Source organism: Erpetoichthys calabaricus, chromosome 2, assembly GCF_900747795.2.
Source record: "Erpetoichthys calabaricus chromosome 2, fErpCal1.3, whole genome shotgun sequence".
Taxonomy (NCBI): Eukaryota; Metazoa; Chordata; class Cladistia; order Polypteriformes; family Polypteridae; genus Erpetoichthys; species Erpetoichthys calabaricus.
In genome coordinates, this window is record NC_041395.2 from 150702631 (window position 1) to 150722540 (window position 19910).

General features: G+C 36.2%; 1 protein-coding gene across 1 annotated transcript in view; it reads right to left on the bottom strand.

The window, feature by feature from the left end:
* LOC114643656 (collagen alpha-5(IV) chain-like) overlaps positions 1-19910 on the bottom strand; it is a 154782-nt gene that overhangs the window by 1774 nt on the left and 133098 nt on the right. Inside the window, exons 31-39 of the mRNA XM_051922556.1 lie at positions 19333-19476; positions 15506-15613; positions 14257-14438; positions 11344-11407; positions 10994-11068; positions 10580-10687; positions 3123-3230; positions 908-979; positions 204-323 (exon numbers count right to left, since the gene is read on the bottom strand). Coding sequence (XP_051778516.1) covers positions 204-323; positions 908-979; positions 3123-3230; positions 10580-10687; positions 10994-11068; positions 11344-11407; positions 14257-14438; positions 15506-15613; positions 19333-19476 — 981 coding nt within the window. The remainder of the gene's footprint in view (positions 1-203; positions 324-907; positions 980-3122; positions 3231-10579; positions 10688-10993; positions 11069-11343; positions 11408-14256; positions 14439-15505; positions 15614-19332; positions 19477-19910) is intronic.

Here is a 19910-nt window from a genome sequence, read left to right on the forward strand (position 1 = left end):
AACAAGTGGTCACCGGACTGCACATAACAGTTGTATCCCCAATGGATCTTTACATATTTTGAAAAAGAGTAAATAATATCATTAAAAATCTCATGCCATTTGTAGGCATACGTTAAAATACTCTGTATATTTCATATACTAACTGCTTTAAAATTCTAGAATCATGCTGAATGAAATGTGAATGTTGACAGTACCTGCGTAACCTTTAAGACCCTGTGGCCCTTTAGGACCATTCTCATATATGCCAGGAGGCCCCTGATCACCAGGATCACCATTAACACCAGGTTGTCCGCTGATCCCAAGTTCACCCTCATCACTTCTTCCTGAAAATACCAAATATATATACACATATATACACAGTATATTAGACTAATAGGTTCTCCTAAGAGTGTATGGACGTGTTTCACACAAGTGCAATATCAAAGTAAAAACTAATGCTCACAAGTACAATGATAGTCTTAAAAACTAATAATTAATCAAATAAATAAATATATACAGAGGGAATTCCTCTTTTGTAACAGAAATTGAAAGAGAAAATATGGTACAGTACAACTCTTAAACACTGCTTAGGTTGATGGGGAAGGTTCAAGTGCTTAAAGGTTGACGGTGACTTAGCTATTAACTTTCTCCAGTTCAAAATAACAATCTAACAAAAAAGTGTCTCACCTGAAGCATGTAGTTGCTTGCTGAAATATTTTGCGATTAAACAATCAGTACACATTTGAGCCTTTATTATATTGTTGTAAGGAATAAATTAACTCTCTTAATACACCAAGTATCAACTCCAAAAGTCATAAATATTCCTTCTGTGGCATGTGTTTCTCACTGAGCAAATGATGGAAACCACGGTGCCCATCCCAAAATAGTAGGTCTGTATTCCAAAATGGCCAAGCAATATCTAATTTACCTGGAGATCCTTTTTGTCCTTTTTGTCCTTTTAGTCCATCAAGACCATGTAGACCAAGTGGTCCAGGTGGCCCTAGCGAAAAACAAAATAATTTGATCAATTTAGCGGGAACTGTAATCTCTTGATTTTATATCGGAGCAAGCAGACTTTCTCTTATCTTTATTGAGGTCATTTTATAATTACATGCAATAACATCTGCATTAAGTACATTTGAAATGGATGGATAGACAACAAGAAAAGTAATTAGGATTTTTACTCATATGTATTTGATAAATCACCCATAGGAACTTTTAGGCAATAATCACATGTTCAGATTTAGGCCCATTATATGCAGGCTTTTATAAGTGAAACACAAGAACTGTTCTGAGTTATGCAGAACATAATCATCCACACTTCACTTCCTCCATCTTGTACATACAAAGAAATAAACAGTAGTGAAGGCTATGTAACAATAGCCACTGCATTTGAAAATGTGAACATTTTTTTACAAGATGCTTATGATATGGAACTATTAAAATAATCTTTACTTATGATACTGTCTACTCTATGTTGTAATGAAAAATTAAAAAGGAAAGATTTGTGGAAAAGCTTCTTTAAAAGCCACATAAGAAAGGTATATGAGCAGTAAAACATAAATTGCTTTTTTTGACCAACATGCACATATGAAGCTTTGCTTTCCTTCCATCAAAAGTAATTCACAAGTGAGCCTGTACTCGTGTATGATATCAATTTTGTCTTATCTGTTTTATCTTTATCTCTTTTAACCATAAAACAGAATATGCATTTCATTGTTTAGTTATTCACTCAGAGTCGGAACTAAAAAGGCTGTTCCTTGCTGTCCTTGATTTGCTAACTCGTGCCGAAATGTTACAGTCCACACAGGATGCTCAAAACAAGCCATTATTTACCTATCTACAGTATACGTACAGTATATACAGTATCTGTGGCTGGCACACATACTGGCTGTACTTTGTCTTAACGTAAAGTAAATCTTTTACTCTCTCATTAACATGCATATACGGTCCTTGGTTTCTTTTCTAAAATTTGATCAGAATTCAGAAATAGTCATATATGTTTACAGATTGCTCCACATGAATGAGATAAAGTGGTAAGAATCCAATCTTATATCAGCTCCTGGTTTTCTACACATTTTGTTTAGTTTAAGTAGATATACAAGCGCCATGAGCTGCAGTTTCTCCAACACTGGACTTATTCCCCCTGAAGATTTTCTAAAACACATTGCACTGTTAAATCCTACAGTTACTTAATTTATTGCGGTGTCCTTACTATAAAATTCATCTTTCACGTGTGATTTTAAATTAATTACAGAAAAATATACACACATTTAGTTACTGACTGTTTTATTACAAAATATGATTTTATGTTTCTTGAATTTTCACATATCCTTGTTTTTATCTTTGAAATTATAACCATAATTCTTTCATAGCTGAAGTTCCATGATGCCAGACCCACCCTGAGTTTAAACAATTATTTAAAGCTTATTTCATGGTTAAGAAATTCCTGAGAAATGAACAGAGAAATAATAAAACCTCAGCAAAGAGATACCACTATTGCTATAAAATTATAACTAATATTATATGTTTTATTAAAGTTAATTGAAATCAACAAATAAAAATCAGGGAAAGCAGCTAGTCAAAATATGCACATAGTATTAAATTAGGCAAGGAACAAAAAGCAAGCTAATATACCAAAAAAGAAAACAATGGGCATTTTCTCTGTGATGGTGATATAAAGCAGCTTGTATAAAATCATGGTTAATTGTACAACAGCATAGAACTACATTCTCTAAGTTGCTTAAAATAATTTAGGTTCACGGGGACCCAGAGCCCGTCTAAGCAGCACACACATTACGATAAAAGTCCATCAAAGAGCACAATCACACACACCACGTCAGTTCAAAATCTCCACTTAAACACTGACACAGGGAAAACATGCAAAAACATCACAGATTTGTGCTAACGCTTCAAACAACCAGGGCTCAGAATTTAAACTGGGGAATGCTGAACTCACGAGGCTTTCTGTAATGACAGTGAAGTAAAACTACAGTATATAAAGGTAACTAGAGCTCATTAACGGAGTTTGTCACATTTTCATTTAATAAGCATTTGAATTGGCTTCTCTATTATATATTTTCTCTGCATTTTGCAGTCTTCTTCATATAACTTCTGTCATATTAATGTTCTAGTAAAGTTACCTCTAAGTCCTCCATCACCGTCAGGTCCTGGTATTCCAAGGGATCCTGGATCTCCTGAAGGCCCCTCTAATCCATTTTGGCCACATAGACCAGGAACTCCCATTCGACCTTTTAAGAAAAGAGTAAGTAGTAAGTTTAATACTACTGATATAAATATTAGGCAAAATACATTATTGTTTTAAAGATTATTTTATTTGTATTTACTGCATCCCATAAGGATATTTTTGACCTGGACCACAGGTGCATGCAGCAAACCCACATTAATTTAGATAATAAGTTACACACCATAAACAAGGTTAAATATTTACTGTACAAAAGATGCAAACTTCTTCTCTAACATTTACCCTATTTAAAGCATCCAGTACACTTATACATAAAACTACAGTATATTCAAGTAAAACTAACACCTGAATAAGACAGATGGACCTCTGCTATCTATTGCAGACTCTTCCATGGCACTCTGTCCCTATAAATGCCTTGTCAGTTTCCACCTTGAGAAATTAATTCTACTTGTATTGCAGGGTGACTAAAAATAAATTGATCTGATTCGGATTTGTTAGTCATGTATTGGATGGCAGAATGATACACTGGTTTATGCTGTTGCACTAGATCTCACAGACTCAGGTTCAACATACAGTATAGCCTGATGTATGTCTTTGTGTGGACTGCATATGTCCCAATGCTTATACCCACATACTTCAATGACCACATAAATCTGAGAAACAAGATGAGACAATGGAGTCCACTGAGCCCATTTGTGTAGCTAAGCTGTCCCAATGTCTCATCCAGATACTTCTTAAAGGTTGTCAAGGTTTCTGCTTCAACTAGATGTTTCTGTAGTTTGTTCCAGACTCTCACTTCTCTTTGTGTTGAGAAGTGCTTCCTGATTTCAGTCTTAAGTGCTCTTCCCCTTAACTTCCACTGTAGTCCTCGGCATTTAGTGGAAAGAATTCAGCTGGATTTACTTTACCAATGCTTTTGAGGATTGTGACAACCTGGATTATGTCCCCACACAGTCTCCTCTGCTAAACAGGTTTCATTTTCAGAGTCTATCAGAGTAGGACATGTCCTTAAGTCCTGGGATGCACCTGGTCTCTGCACAGCTTCAAGTGCTGCTATGTCTTTAGTGTAGAGTGGTGGCCAGAACTGCACACAGTACTCCAGATGAAGTCTCACCAGTGTATTATGTAGTCTAAGCATAATGACCCTTGTTTTATTTTCAACAGTTTTTATGATATAACCTAACATTTTAATTTGCCTTTGTAACTGCTTCTGCACACTTCTTAGATTATGAAAATATCAACATAAACTCCTAAATCCTTTTCAGAGTTTTTGCTGCCTTCTCGATGTTTGCCATTACTCCAGTTTTACTGTCATTTGTGAATTTAACAAGTTTTTTTTTTTTTTTAACTAAGTATACCAGAATCAATGTCACTAATATAAATCAGAAAAAGTAATGGTCCAAGGACGGACCCTTGAGGGACTCCACTGATGACCTCGCTCCATGTGGAGCATTCTCCTCTCAAGTGTACTCTGTCAGTTTACCAATTTGAGATCGAGTTTTGTAGGTTACCTCTGATGATTATAGGTCCTAGTTTCCAGTTAATCACTGGTGTGGGTCGTATCAAAGGCTTTTGAAATTCTAAGTAAATAATGTTGTATGTTTTGCTTTTGTGAACTATTTCAGTTGCCTGTTCAAAAAAGTCTAAAAGACTGGTTTGGCAGGATCTTCCTCTCAAAGGCCCATGCTGGCTATTATTTAGTATGTTACTTTCATGCAGGTATTTTTCTAACTTATTTTTTATTTTGGTTTCCATAATTTTAAATGGTACAGAAGTAAGACATACTGCTCTGTAATTACCAGGATCAATTTTGTTTCCCTTCTAGCATACTGGAGTTACATTAGCAAATTTCCAGTCCTCTGGAAATTCCCCTTTCCCAATTGACTGCTCAAATATGCCTAAAAAGGGTTTATAAATGTTCTCTTTCATTTCTTTCAGTACAACTGGTACGATCCCATCAGGTCCAGGGGTTGTATTAGTTTTCAATATATTGATGACTTGAAACACATCTGAATCTTCTTTTTTTAAAATCTAGCAACTCAGTTTGTTTTTACATGTGCATGGGACAATCCATTTGTTTCTTCCATTACAAATGCTTGAGTGAAATATTTCGGTTCGTTTGTTATTTCCTTCTCATTTCTCCATTTATGTCCCTATGGTTTCTTAAATTCTCTTTTATTATCTTTCTACTGATGCAATACTCAAAAAGCTTCTTGCTGTTTGTTTTGGCTTTACTAGTATTTTCATTTTTTTTTAAATCTCTTATGTTCCTCTAAGTCAGAATTATTTGGCTATTTTTTAATTTTCTTGTACAGTGATCTTTTCAGTTTTACTTTTTAGATTAAGCCTCTGTCAATACATTTTGAACAATTTTTTAGTCCTTTTGTTTTATTGATTGTTGGAATAAACTTGTTTTGACAACGGATTCGAATATTTCAAAATTGATAACATCTATCATTTATAAGGGCAGAGTGTTTACTTTCCCATCCATTGATTTTCTGACACTTATCTGGATCTGGTGGGCAGCAGTTTACGCAATGGTTACCAGTCAGCCAACTCCTCTTGGAGGTTGTTTGCAGGATATGGAGGCATTCCTATTCCCTCCGATAGATTTCTACAGTGTGTTCTGGGTCTGCCTGGAAGTCTCTTCCCGGATGAACATGCCTGAAACATCCCTACAAAAAGTCATAATAATCAGATGCCTAAGCCACCTCAACTGGCTCCTTTCAATGAGGAGGAGCAGCAGCAGCTCTACTCTGAGCTCCTCCCGAATATCTGCACTTCTCACCCTATCTCTAAGGCTGACCACAGACACCCTGCAAAAGAAGCTAATTTCTGCTGCTTGTATATATGATGTAGTTCTTTCGGTCACTACCCACAGCTCATGACCACAGGGGAGAATCAGAATGTAGATCTTCACCTTATGACTACATCACTGCTGATGCTGCTATGATTCACCCATTGATCACCTGTTCTCTTCTGTCACTCATGAACAAGATCTTGAGATACTTAAATTCCTCTGCTTGAGGCATCATGGAGAGGGCACTCCACCCTTTTCTGGCTGAGATCCATGACCTTGGAAATGGAAGTACTGATCCGCATCCTTGCCACTCCACACCAGCCTGCAAACCACCCCAGTTCATGTCTAAGGTTGCAGCCTGATGAGGCCAGCAGGAGCACATCATCCACAAAAAGCAGAGATACAATTCTAATGCCAGAGAACTGGACACTCTCCATTCCTTGGAACTGTAGACAAGGGGAGTCCTGGTGGAGTCTCCCACCCACCAGGAAAAAGTCTGACTTGTTCTAGAGGGACCAAAATGCCTGCAACAGCAAGTCCAGTACCCAGGGCTGTTTTAACACATGGGCATGCTGAGCAGTTGCCCGAGGACCCCACTAGCATAGGGGCCCCATGCTAATCTATGTATGTTTTGACTTGCTGAGTGGTTGTGTAGGTAGGGGCCCCAGTGCACTGCTTTGCCCAAGGGCCTATAATGCTGTTAAGAAGGCCCTGCCACTACCCCATACTCCTGAAGCACTCCCTACAGGGCAGCCCAAGGGATGTGATCGTATGCCTTTTCAGAGTCCACAAAAGACATGTAGACTGGCTGGGCATAATCCCATGAACACTCTAGAATCCTTGCACAGACCTTCAAAAGGGATTAAGGAGTGTGACTACCCCTAGAGTTGGAACACACCCTCTGGTTCCCTTTTTTAAACATGGGGACCATCACCCCAGTTTGCCAATCCAGATGCACTGTCCCCAACTCCCCAACATCCATGCAATGCTGAAGAGGCATGTCAGCCAAGACAGCCCAACAAAGCCACCAAGGAGTTTTTTTTTTTAACTATCTTAGCGATTTCAGCTCCAGTGATGGGCAAATCCTCCTCTGAGTCCCCTGACTATCTTTCCTCAAGGAAGGAGCATCAGTGGGATTTAGGAGGTCATTGACTGCCCAACCTATCCCCAGGTGAGGTCAGCAGCACTTGATATGATCCCCAGTATAAATCTCAGGGTCAAAGCACTGCTTCTTTCTTCTGAGTTGCCTAACTGATTTTGACTTTCCCATTCTGTATTTTCTAGATACTTCCTCATCCCCATAAAGTCTGTTTTCCTCAACTTGTAAGTCTTTGCTTTGGTAAACATTTGTGTGTTTTCAAAGATATTCACACATTTTGACCATTTTCTGGTCACTGTTACTTAAATTATAGCTTCTGCTTTTAATGCTCTTGTCTCTATTGTTCAAAAACAAGTAATATAGACAGGTGTTAACACCTGTTGGGCAAAAAACAAATAAAATTTTGTAGAAGAAGGTTTGGAGCGTTCAAGGACTACCTAAGAATAAAACTCACAGAAGCTGTTATTGATCTGTGCGGGAGTCATGGTGCGAGAGTCCAGTATCCCTGCAATGGACACAAAGTAATCATATGTGTGTAATGTCAACAGCAGTAATTTACTGCACTAGAATAATACTGTAGTACTATGTGCTAATACAATGAATTTCAAGCTCAGACATCTGATGCAGCAAAGAGTTTACTTCAGATCTAACCATGGGAATCTTTAGATCATAATCAGGATCTGCCACATGGGGGCAATACCTTCAAAACTGAGAGATGCTGTTCTCATTCATGTATTTAAGGTGGTGCATATGCGTCTGATTTGCAGCAAGCACCATTGTGAAGTAACAAATGGCAGCCATCCAGACATATATATGCAGGTTCTCCACTTTAAGCCCATCTGGAAGTACACCAAACACAGCTGTTAGTGGATTAGGAGGGATTGTGACACCAAGGCTGTCTGATAGGCATGCAAAGATTTTGGTCTAGAATGATATTGGTGCACAGCCAAACATATGGCCTAGTGAGGCTGGAACTCAATTGCAATGTTTGCAGGTTGGATCTTGTTCTGGAAAAAATTTGGGCAATTTTAAACGAGATAGATGTGCTCGATAAAATATTTTAAGTTGAATATTGCATGCTTTATGCATATGGAGCTAGAGTGAATTTTGTGTATGGCTGCCTTCCACTTCTTTTCTTAAATGTTGAGTAAGAGACCCTTTTCCCACTTGTACTCTGGAATCATTGAATGGAAGGGATTTTAAAATGTTTTGATATATTATGGAAATGCTGTCTGAGTCTTCAAGACTGCTCAGTATTTCTTCTGAAATAGAAATAGGTGGGAGGTGAGGAAAATTGGGCAGATTTTGTTTAGCAAAGTTTCTAAATTGAAAATAGTGGAAAAAGTGTGTTGATGGGAAGCTAAATTTGAAATGTAATTGTTCGTAGGATGCAAAGATATTATTTATGTCAAAATCTCTAAATGATTTAATCCCGTGCATTTTCCAAACATTAAAAACTGTGTAAGTTTGAAAGGGTGAAGAAAGGTGGTTATCATGTAAAGGTGCCACAGATATACGTTTCTCTATCTTGAGGTGTTTCCTACATTTTCTCCATATTCTGAGTGATTGAAGGACAATTAGGTTGTTAGTATATTGACAATAACTTGTAATTACTGGGGTACAAAGCAAGGAATATAAAGAACTACCTCAGGATTTTATTTCTATTGAGGACCAAGATTGTGCGTGTTTATCTATTTGTGCCAATGTCCAGGTTTTTATAGCTTGTATATTTTCTGCCCAGTAATAAAACTGAAAGTTAGGTAGAGCCATGCCACTTTCAGCTTTTGTAGGGTCACCCTTTGGATGTGTGGATGTTTTGAATTTCAAATAAATCAGGTTACGATTGAATCTAACTTCTTAAAAAATTATTTTTTAATGTTCATGGGGATGTTCTGAAATAGAAACAGAAGCTTAGGAAGGATATTTATCTTGACAATGTAAATTCTTCCTGATAAAGAGAGATGGAGGGTAGACCATCTATGCACATCTTGCACATTAAGTTTTTCTATGCAGACAGCAAAATTTTGTTGAAAAGGAGCATTATATTTACTTGTGATGGTTACCTCTAGGTATTTAAACTGATCTGCGATGATAGCACACAACAATCTAATGCTGTATGCTAGAGAATTCACTGGAAAAAGCACTATTTTATTCAAATTAATTCTGAGTCCAGATATCCTTTGAAATTCTGCTAGTGTTGTTAGGGCTGCAGGCACAGTATTTTGTGGGTCCGATATATACAGTATCATATCATCTGCATATGTGATATTTTCTGTTCAAGTCCTTCACTGATAATCCCCTTTTATCTCTGATGCATTTTGAAAGTGAACAGCCAATGGCTCAATGGCAATTGCAAATAGCAGTGGTGACAGGGGGCATCCTTGTCTATTATCACGTTCTAGTTTGAAGTAGTCTGAAATCATGTTGTTAATAAAACTGAAGCTTCTGGACTGGTATACAGTAGTTTGATCCATGCACAAATGTTCCTATTTGTGCAATGTGGTTAAGAGGTAATTGTATTCAACCATATCAAATGTTTTTCTGCATTCAAACATGAAAAGATCTCCAGAGTGTTAGATGTTATGGGTGAATTATATTACATTAAACAGGCGTCGAAGATTGGAAGCTAAGTGTCCTTTAATAAATATGGTTTGGTCTTGTGATATTACTGATGGAAGCACTTTCTCAGTCCTTCTGGCTAGAACTTTGGAGAGTATCTTAACATCATTATTCAGAAGTGAGATTGCTCTGTAAGATGCACACTGTAATAAGACCTTATTTTTCTTAGAAAAGATGGTGATTAATACTTGGCAAAAACTTTGAGGCAGAATTTTATTGTCTCTGGCTTCTATAAATATTTCTAATAATTTTTTTTTTAATAAAATTCAGCAGGGTAGCCATCAGGACCTGCTGCTTTCCCACTCTGAAGTTAGTTTATAGCATTTAGTAATTCTGAGACTGTCAGAGGTTTATCCAATTGCTCTGTACTGAGAGGACTTATAGTAGTCTCTAAATGTATGCATTATAAATTTATGGTCAATAATTTTATCTCCATCTGTTTTGGAAATTACTGATATTGCATTGTGAACTTCCTGCTTGTGGATTTGTTAAGATCTTATTAGCCTTCTCTTCATGTTCATAGTAATGATGTCGCGATTTAAAAATGAGTTATTACATTTCTTAATAATAATAATAATTCTTTGCATTTATATAGCGCTTTTCTCACTACTCAAAGCGCTCAGCAATTGCTCAAGGACCCAACAGAGCAGAGTCCCTTTTTGGCATTTATGGGATTCGAACCGGCAACATTCCGATTGCCAGTGCAGATCCCTAACCTCAGAGCCACCACTCTTCTGTTGTCAAAAGGTTGAGTTCTGATTGCAAAGCCTGTTTTTTCCTATAAAGTGCCTCATTTGGAGACCTGACATGTTCTTGGTCTCATCTGGTGTGTAAAATTTTAATCTGTACTGTTTTATCAGCAACAACTTAACAATACCTTGTTCTCCTGGTTTTCCCCGACTTCCAGGAGCGCCTGGTACACCTTGTTCTCCTGGTTGTCCATATGAGCCTGGAAAACCTGGATCTCCTGCTTGACCTTGCCTTCCTTTAAATTAGAAATAATAGGATTATTATTTTAACTATTATATAAACACATAATAAAGCAGTTGTACATTTTTCTATTTTTATTTTAGTCTTTGCTGTGTGTAGTTTGGACATGTCTTCTGTCTCTTATTAGGCTCCAAAACCTGTAATATACTGGATGGATGTAAAGCAACATGTAATTATGATTACTCTGCCAAGTTTTATATAAAAGAGTTGATGTTGTGATTGCACTTGCTTTTGGCATAATATATGATGCAACTGATTATCTGCATAGATTAAAAAAACATTGATAAAGAATAATACCAACCTGAGTTTCCTCTGTCACCTGGAAGCCCTTTTGTTCCAGGAATTCCCGGCATGACAACAGTATCTCCTTGATCACCTTATAGAGTCAAATAATTGCAATTTACTTCCTGGTCCCATCAAATGTTGGGGAAAGTCATATACATCATATTATAAATCAACAAAGATATCAGGATTCAATAGCGATCAGGGATTTACCTACTGTATAAATAATTTCACAATCTGCCTTGACAGTATTGTCAAATTAGAAAAATATGGACATAAATACATGTAAGTGAAATTAAGTTATGTGCTTTCAAACTGAGCTGCATTCAACATTTTCAGAATAAAAAAGTAAATTATATTATTTTTTACCTTTAATTCCTTTCAATCCTGGAAAACCTGGATTGCCAACAGTACCTGATAAACCAGGATCTCCCTAGGAAAATACAGGGATACAAATAAACACATCATTCCATTTACCACTCCCAAAAATATGAGTTAAAAAGTTATCAAATCAACTCTTGATTACTTTTTCAGACAGGTATCATACGTTTAATTTATAGTTTGCAAATGACCTGCAGCTTTACTCAGTTTTTTTTTTCCACTACTGAAAATTTCAAACATTTATTTGAGAAAATAGCCTGTGGTGGCTTGTGGTTCTCCTGATTTTTTTTTCTTTTCTATTAATTAAGTATACATTATACTAAAGGTTTTTAACTTTAGCATTTAGTGGTACATAGCAAAGTGGTAGGTGGTAATCAGAAAAAGCTAAATGGTACACTTCATTTGCCAGCTGCCAACGCGAGTTACATGAGACTTAATAAAGCCTCAACTGATGAAGCAAGAAGTGTAAGCCAGTGTCCTCTGTGTGTATCTTTGGTTATTCTACCTTTTGATACAGAATTTAACTGTGCTGTACCTCTGTTAAGATGGCACTTTTTCTGCTTCACTAACGTAATTGCTTCTCCATTTCCTTAAAATGTCTTATTAAAGCCGATAATGTTTTATACTTTCATCATAGCCAAAATGTGTTATTACACCAGAAATGCTAATTTGTGTCCCTCTGTATAACAGTTTTCTGTTTGTTCAACAGATATTTGGAAATTGCCCCACTTTAAAGGAGTGAGCATGCTTTTATGTATCTTCAGTAAAACAAAAAACATTTAGCGAAGAATCCTTAGTTATTCTGTCACTGCATATATGATGACTTTGGTGTCCCAAGAAATTAGCCTAGGCTCTTACTGCCCTGAAGCCCACACATGTGGATGCCTACATCCATCAAATTTTGTCACCATCCTGATCTTCACTTCCTGTCCCAACCCCATGGTTTCTATATGGTTTCATCATCAGCCTGTTATCCATATCTACCACAGCTTAGAAACAATTCTTGCTAATATTGAAAAAATAATTTTTATAAACACTAAAGCTAGTTTTCCTTCTTTGTGACTATCTCAACCCAACAGCTATTTTTAACAAAGATGAGAAAAAACTTTCAAAGAACCTGGAGAGCTTTATTGTATTAAAATGAACCTGGATGTTCTACCTTCATGTAGCCTTTTTGCTTTAATGCTGAATCCACTTTTCTAATGTATATTGCTTGTGGTACACCAATGACACCCAGATGTAAGTGAAAATTAGCCTTTGTTGTAAAGCTTAATGTTTAAATAAATGACACCAGAGCTTGAGTGAATGAACACTGTTCTCATGTTAATTTTAACAAGACTGAACTGCATAATGGGATCTCAGTCACAGCAAGTTGCCTAACTGCATCTCATTGAAGACTGGATACTGCAAAAATATCTAATCATCATGTTTACAAATATTTTATAAATGTATTTGACAGTTGCCTGAATTTTAATTTGAGCATTTCTGTCACAGTTAAAATATAATAAAACCACTGTGTAATACTGAGTCCATTGCCATATTTTTATCTTGTCTAGGTTAAAGCAATTCTATCTTTAGTGATCTTCCATTAGAAAGTATTGAGAGACTATATCAAGTTCAAAATACACCACTGATGTGGACCAAACATACTAGTTCAACTACACTGATGTTTCTACCAGATATAAAATTCTTTCTATACTTGTGTTACTAAATTATAAAGCTGGCCCCAAACAACATAACATTTCTGCTGGAAGAGAGATAATCTCACACAAATCTGTGTGACAATTAAAAACTCCAAATCTAATGGCTGACACAAAGCTTAAATGCTAAATTCTTGCAAGTATTATTTTTAGTGTTGTGGCTTCTGGTTGGAATAGCTCTCTTTTAAAGGTCTGTTCATGTGGATCTGTCAACGGTAATGTTTAAATTAAGGTTAAAGATCTGGGTCTTCGTTTTGCTTTCGAGTATTTTTGTACAAATATTACTTCTATGGAAAACACACTACTCTGCTCTACTGCCTCTGTTGATACTTCACAATGGAAGACCGCTAAAGACAGCTTCACTACCTTCATTTGATTTCTTTATTACCACAATGCAACAATATCTACTTTAGATGTCATGTCCTTCTCTTTTCCTTCCAATGTTTATCATTATTGAATTCTTATTCTTCATAAGGACAGGTAAGAAGAACAATATAACAAAACAACAACAACATTTATTTATATAGCACATTTTCATACAAATAATGTAGCTCAAAGTGCTTTACATGATGAAGAAAGAGAAAATAAAAGACAAAATAAGAATTAAAATAAGAGAACACTAAATTAACATAGAATAAAAGTAAGGTCCGATGGCCAGGGAGGACAGAAAAAACAAAAAAAACTCCAGACAGCTGGAGAAAAAAAAATAAAATCTGCAGGGGTTCCAGGCCATGAGACCACCCAGCCCCCTCTAGGCATTCTACCTAACATAAATGACCTCAATCAGTCCTCATTGTTATCAGGGTTCTCATGGAAGGACTTGATGATGATGGTCACTTGGCCTTTAATCCATCAATGTAGGGACATGAACTGGATTGGCAATGTCAGACACCCAAACAGAATCCTGCAGCATAGGCACAACTAGCCACTTGCTGAATCTGACTTTATCAATTAAAACTCAATATGTATGTTTTAAGTTATTTGGTGTTTTCCTATTTTATTTCTGATGTGAGAAACCTTTGACTAACTGAAGATAAACAAGTTAGATTTCTTATTGCTTTTTTAAGGTTTTGTTTATATTATGAAATGACAGGAATTGAGTTAAATGACTCTGATGTGCACTTTGCCTGCATTCTGTTATAAAGCATCATTAGCAAAATTTAAAGTTGTAGAAATGCTATTTCAACAGAAAATTGCATACATGGTCACCATTCATTCCGGGAAATCCAATTATCCCATTATAGCCTTTTGAACCTGGAATTCCAGGTAATCCAGGTAGTCCAGGAAGCCCCCTTTTACCATCTATGCCAGGCAAATATCCAGGAGAGCCATCTCTGCCATCATCTCCATGTAACCCTTTGAGGCCAGATAAACCCTTCTCACCTAAAATAACAATTAAGTTTAAATTAATTTAAATACAGGTACAATGCTGTTTTGGAAGTGCAGCATTTTGCACAAAACATTTCCGTGAGGTGCTCATTTTACTATTTTTTGTGACTGAAATAAAATTTAATAAAAATATTCTGTTATGAAATGCACCTAAATCATTCAAATTTTACAGGGTAAACACATTTTTGATTTAATAATAACAATAAATGCAACAGGCAATTTATAAAATGAGGTAATGTAAATAATAAAAAGTCAATTTGTGTGACTTGTGTATTGAGCATGATATTGTATATTATAAATTACTAAAGAATTCCAAGCTTTCAAACTGATTAAAGTCCATCTGATATGCTAACAGAAACATATTGTACAAATATGATTCCAAAGCAGTTATACAGCTTTCTTGATTACAAGAAGCACACTCTGGCCCACAACAGTGAACAGTGTTAAATACATTTGAAAAGTAATGGAAGGATAAGTGAATGGAGATGAATAAAGTGTGTATAGAAACGGTTACACAGCATTTTCAAAACATTGATCAACAACAGTGAAGAACAAACAGGTACTCAGATATCTCTAAAAGAAACAAATGAATATATGCCAGGAAAATATCACTTCTTGCTTTATGATTAAGATTGTCCATCAGTAACATTAAAATGACTTGGCATAACAGGTTGATTTTTGCTTTACTCAGCCTTGCCCTGCTGTTAGCCCCATTTGCTAGAACTCCCTGTTATAGTCTTCCCTAATAATCTTTTTCAGGCTCAGATAGTTTGAAAGTCTTACATCCATCGATTTCTAAGATTGTCAGCCCACACTTTCATTTTCACTATGTCTAGTTTGTAGTAAATGGTAGAAACATAATAATGAAATTGTGGGTATAATTTAGAACACCTTGAAACAGTTAGAAAAGTGACAAAAAATAAACGTATGTTGCAAGACCCGTAATCAGGATTTAGAAAACTATGGGCATGTTTCATAAATAATTTTATTACAAATGTCTGTTCTTTTGTTGTCACTATGAAATGCCATGCACATTGTTAATTTACATTCACAAGGTTTACCTCTTGGCCCAACAAATCCAATCTCTCCAGGAAAGCCAGGGTCTCCTCTGTCTCCTCTGATGTAGTTAATCTGAACCTCTCCTTGGAATCCTAGTACACCTTTAACACCTAAAAATAATGAAAGTAAAATGAAATGTTAAAACTGTAGTTGTCAAGTTGAAGGAAGACAAAAAACAAGAGTTGTCAAGTAATCTAGCACACGAAGAAGAAAAGGGGAATGTGCTTACAAAGCTGATGTTGTACAGTTGCATGACTTAATGTACTTCATAACTGACAAAATGGGATGAGGAACTACTAAGAAAACAACATGTAGTTACTAAATATAAATAATTTTTGATAATAGTTCTGCGGAAACAGAAATTAGTTGTACATTCTCTACAGTGAAATTCGTGAAAGTGTTGAAGAAAATTTAAAGACGTTATCAGAGAATGAACAACTGTTATCAGAAAATCTGAAGAGTACCAATTTTTTCATACTGTTTAGCTATCAGAAATGGGCAGCTTGATTGAAAAAGAGGGAAAGTTTCCATTAGGACATTGAAGTGGTGTGTTCACTTCTATTGAAAAGTAGAAGGGTGATTGAAGTGCGGGCCTTTCGTGTAATAATCCTGTTATGAACAAGAAATGAAGATGATTGAAAGAGTGCTAAAAAAAGGGGGTAGACTCAGATTAAAGGAGAGCACAAATTAAAAACCAGAGAGAGTAGTTAGGCCTTCAGGCTGGCTTTAAATATCAGTACAGATGGAGTCTCACAAATAAAACCAGGAAGGGAATTTAAAAGTGCAAGAGACATAAAGCTGAACCTGCCAAGTGTTCTAAAATGAGATTTTAGAGCAGTAAGGAGACAGGCCAGAGCTGGAGATTCTCAATTCTCTGACATAGTTATAGGCCACAAACTTTGTGCACCAATGTTTGGATGAAGAGCTTTATAATTCAGAGTTATGAAGATCATTCACTATCATTTATAAAGGTGGAGCAATTTGGCCATCTGGGGGTGCTGTGGGTATAGCTTTTTTGTTTGGGTAAAGACTCTCAATAGCATTCTGTGCCTGCTTAAAACATAATTATGGAACTGCAGCATTTCAACTAACAAGTGCTGAAAACACAGTTAAATACTTCATCGCCCAATTTACAGTGGTAGGGATTTTTCCATAGAAGATAAAATTACACTTCAGCTGCAGGGGAAGATATGTGGGATTCAAAGGTTAGGCCGCCGTTAAGTATAACCAAGACTGAAGAAAACAAAATAAAGCACAAAAATATGACTCTAAAAAATAAAAAATGCACTTAGTCATGGCAATTTCATTTCTACTGTAGTTAATCTAGTATTATTTTTCTATAAAGTAGCTTTTTCATAACCTTCAGTGTGTTCTTGCTGATTACACTTACTGTATGTATTTGTATGTACTAATCAGGAAAGCAATGCCACAGGACGTCTCTTTCAACATACAAGCTAAACTGAACAAAAACATCAAAGTTTCTGAATTCCCCTACAGAAATGAGTAACTTATTTTTACAGATTTTAATTAAAAGGTATATACTATAGTTGGAAGCTAAAAACACTCCCCTCTAATAAAAAATGAAAATTATGTACCCTGACTAAATTTCTAAAACATAAAAAACAAATAAATCTTAAAGGAATAATTTTATGTTTTGTGACACTCGGTAGAAAACAATCAATTTACTCCTGTATCTTCTGCCTGGTTGGATTAGAATTTGAAAAAGTAAAGTAAATACTTACAAAAAGGTTGCTGGTATCATATACCAATATGCTTATTTCAAATTATCATTTCACTAATAGTACTAGGGTGTTGTACCGTGTTAGCCATTATGAATGTAGAGAAAAGCCAAGCAAAATGACACCTTTTATTGGCTAACTAAAAACTTTTTAGTTAGCCAATAAAAGGTGTCATTTTTAGTTAGCCAATAAAAGGTGTCATTTTGCTTAGCTTTTCTCTACATTCATTTCACTAACAAATTGATATTTGGGCACTAAGTTAGTCCTCGGATAGTTATTATTTGAAAAATATTTACCCAGATATCACACAGTAGTACAAACTATTATACACTCACTGAGCAAATTATTAGGAACACCTGTGCACCTGCTTATCCATGCAATTATCTAATCAGCCAATCATGTAGCAGCAGCACAATGCATACAATCATGCAGATACAGGACAGAACCTTCAATCAGTGCTCACATCAAACACCAAAATGGGAAAAAATTGTGATCTCGGTGATTTCGACTGTTGCATGACTGTTGGTGCCAGACAGGCTTGTCTGAGTATTTCTGTAAACTGCTGATCTTCTGGGATTTTCAGACACTCAGAAGGCAGAAGAAAAAAACAAACAAAAAACATCCAGTGAGTGGCAGTTTTGCAGATGGAAATACCTTGTTTATGAGGGTACTATAACTCAGACAACCACTCTGTGTAACTGTGGTGAGAAGAAAAGCATTTTGGAGTGTATAACACATTAAACCTAAAAGTGGATGAGCTACAATAGCAGAAGACCATGTTGGGTTCCTATCCAGTCAGCCAAAAACAGAAAGCTGAGGCTGCAGGAGGAACTGGCTCACCAAAACTGGACAGCTGAAGACTGCAAAAAAGTAGTCTGGTCTGACGAATATCGACTTCTGTTAAGGCACACACATGGGGTAGGGTCCGAATTTGGCACCAACAGCTTAGAGCAAGTACCCAACCTGCCTTGTTTCAACAGTCCAGACTGGTAGTGATAGTGTAATGATGTGGGGAATGTTTTCTTGGCACACTTTGGGCCTGTTAATACCAATCAATCATCACTCCGTGCCACGGCATATATGACTATTGTTGCTGACCATGTGTATCACTTCATGGCGACAATTTACCCATCTTCTAATGGTTACTACCAGCATGACAGTCCACCGTGTCACAAAGCAAAAATCCTCTCAAACTGGTTTCATGAACATGACATGAACTCAGTGTTCTTCAGTGGCCTCCCAAATCAATGGATCTCAATGCAGATAAACACCTTTGGGATGTGGTTGAACGAGAAATTAACAGTGTGAATGTACAGCTGACAGATCTGCAGACATTGCGTGAGGCAATCATGTCAATATGGACCAGAATCTCAAAGGAATGTTTGCAGCACCTTGTAGAAACCATTACACAAAAGAACTGAGGCTGTTTTAAGAGCAAAAAGAGGCCCTACCCAGTATTAGCATAGTCTCCCTAGTAATATGTACAGTGAGTGTACTTAATGACATTAGAATTACATCATTATTATAAACAATTGTAATGGCATAAAATGGTTTCACCTATAGTCTTCTCTGATGCACAAATTTTTACAGTATAAATAAAATAAAATACATATTCACTTAAATACTGTACTACGGTTGATCTCATATAATGAAAAATCCAAATGGTATGATGTTTAAAAAGTTTTTATTTTTCTTGTATACTTAACTGCTACCGCCTCTGACCCTGAATTGGACAAAGCTGGCCAAAGAGTAAATGGATAAATGGATTGATTGATACTGACAGGCTGTGGGGAAGCCCAAGGCCATGCTACTTTAAAACTTAACATTATATATAGGTGAAAGCATATTAGAATTAAAAATGTGGGGAGCCAAAACCGTGCTAGTTTTGTCATTGACAGGAAGAGAATCGTGTTATTTTTTTTTTCTAATCCAGCCTGGAAACTGTACCATCACAGACAGTAAGATGAAAGATGATATTATTCACCCATTCTGAACTCTACATACTGTACACATGACTTGAACCTATAAAACTGCCAAAAGCTGACACAGCTAGACTTCTGTAGCTCTGTTTTTTTTTTTTAAACAAATACCTTTTTCTCCTTGGTTTCCTATATCCCCTGTGTAGCCTGTTTTGCCATCAAATCCTTTTTCTCCTTTTGACCCTGGAGATCCAGGTATCCCAGGTATTCCGGGAGGTCCAGGGAAACCTTCAATGCCCGAAGCACCTCGCAATCCTTACCAAAGAAAAAAAACAAAACAAATGAAATTCCGTTTCAGTGTAGGAGTTGAAAATGATATAATTTTCAGATTTCTGTTCTGGCAAAGCATCCATACCTAATTCTGTTTCAACCAAAACTGAAGATTGAGGTAAAACCTGTGGAAACATTATGACAAGCTAAAATATGTTAGGGGATTACCTCCATGCTAGTGCTTGCTTTTTCCATATTTTGTCTCCACATATCTGTAGCTGGTTAGGGTAACTTGAGTGGATTGTATAAATACAAGGAGAAGTGATTAGATTTTTGGATACATTCTTTAGTAAGAAATGTAGGATGCCACTTCATACCATTAAATCCATGTAAATGTATTTAATATATACCCTAATAGGTATAAACCAAAGAATGACTTACTTTAAGAAATAATGTTTTTTTCTTGCTTACTTCTTTAA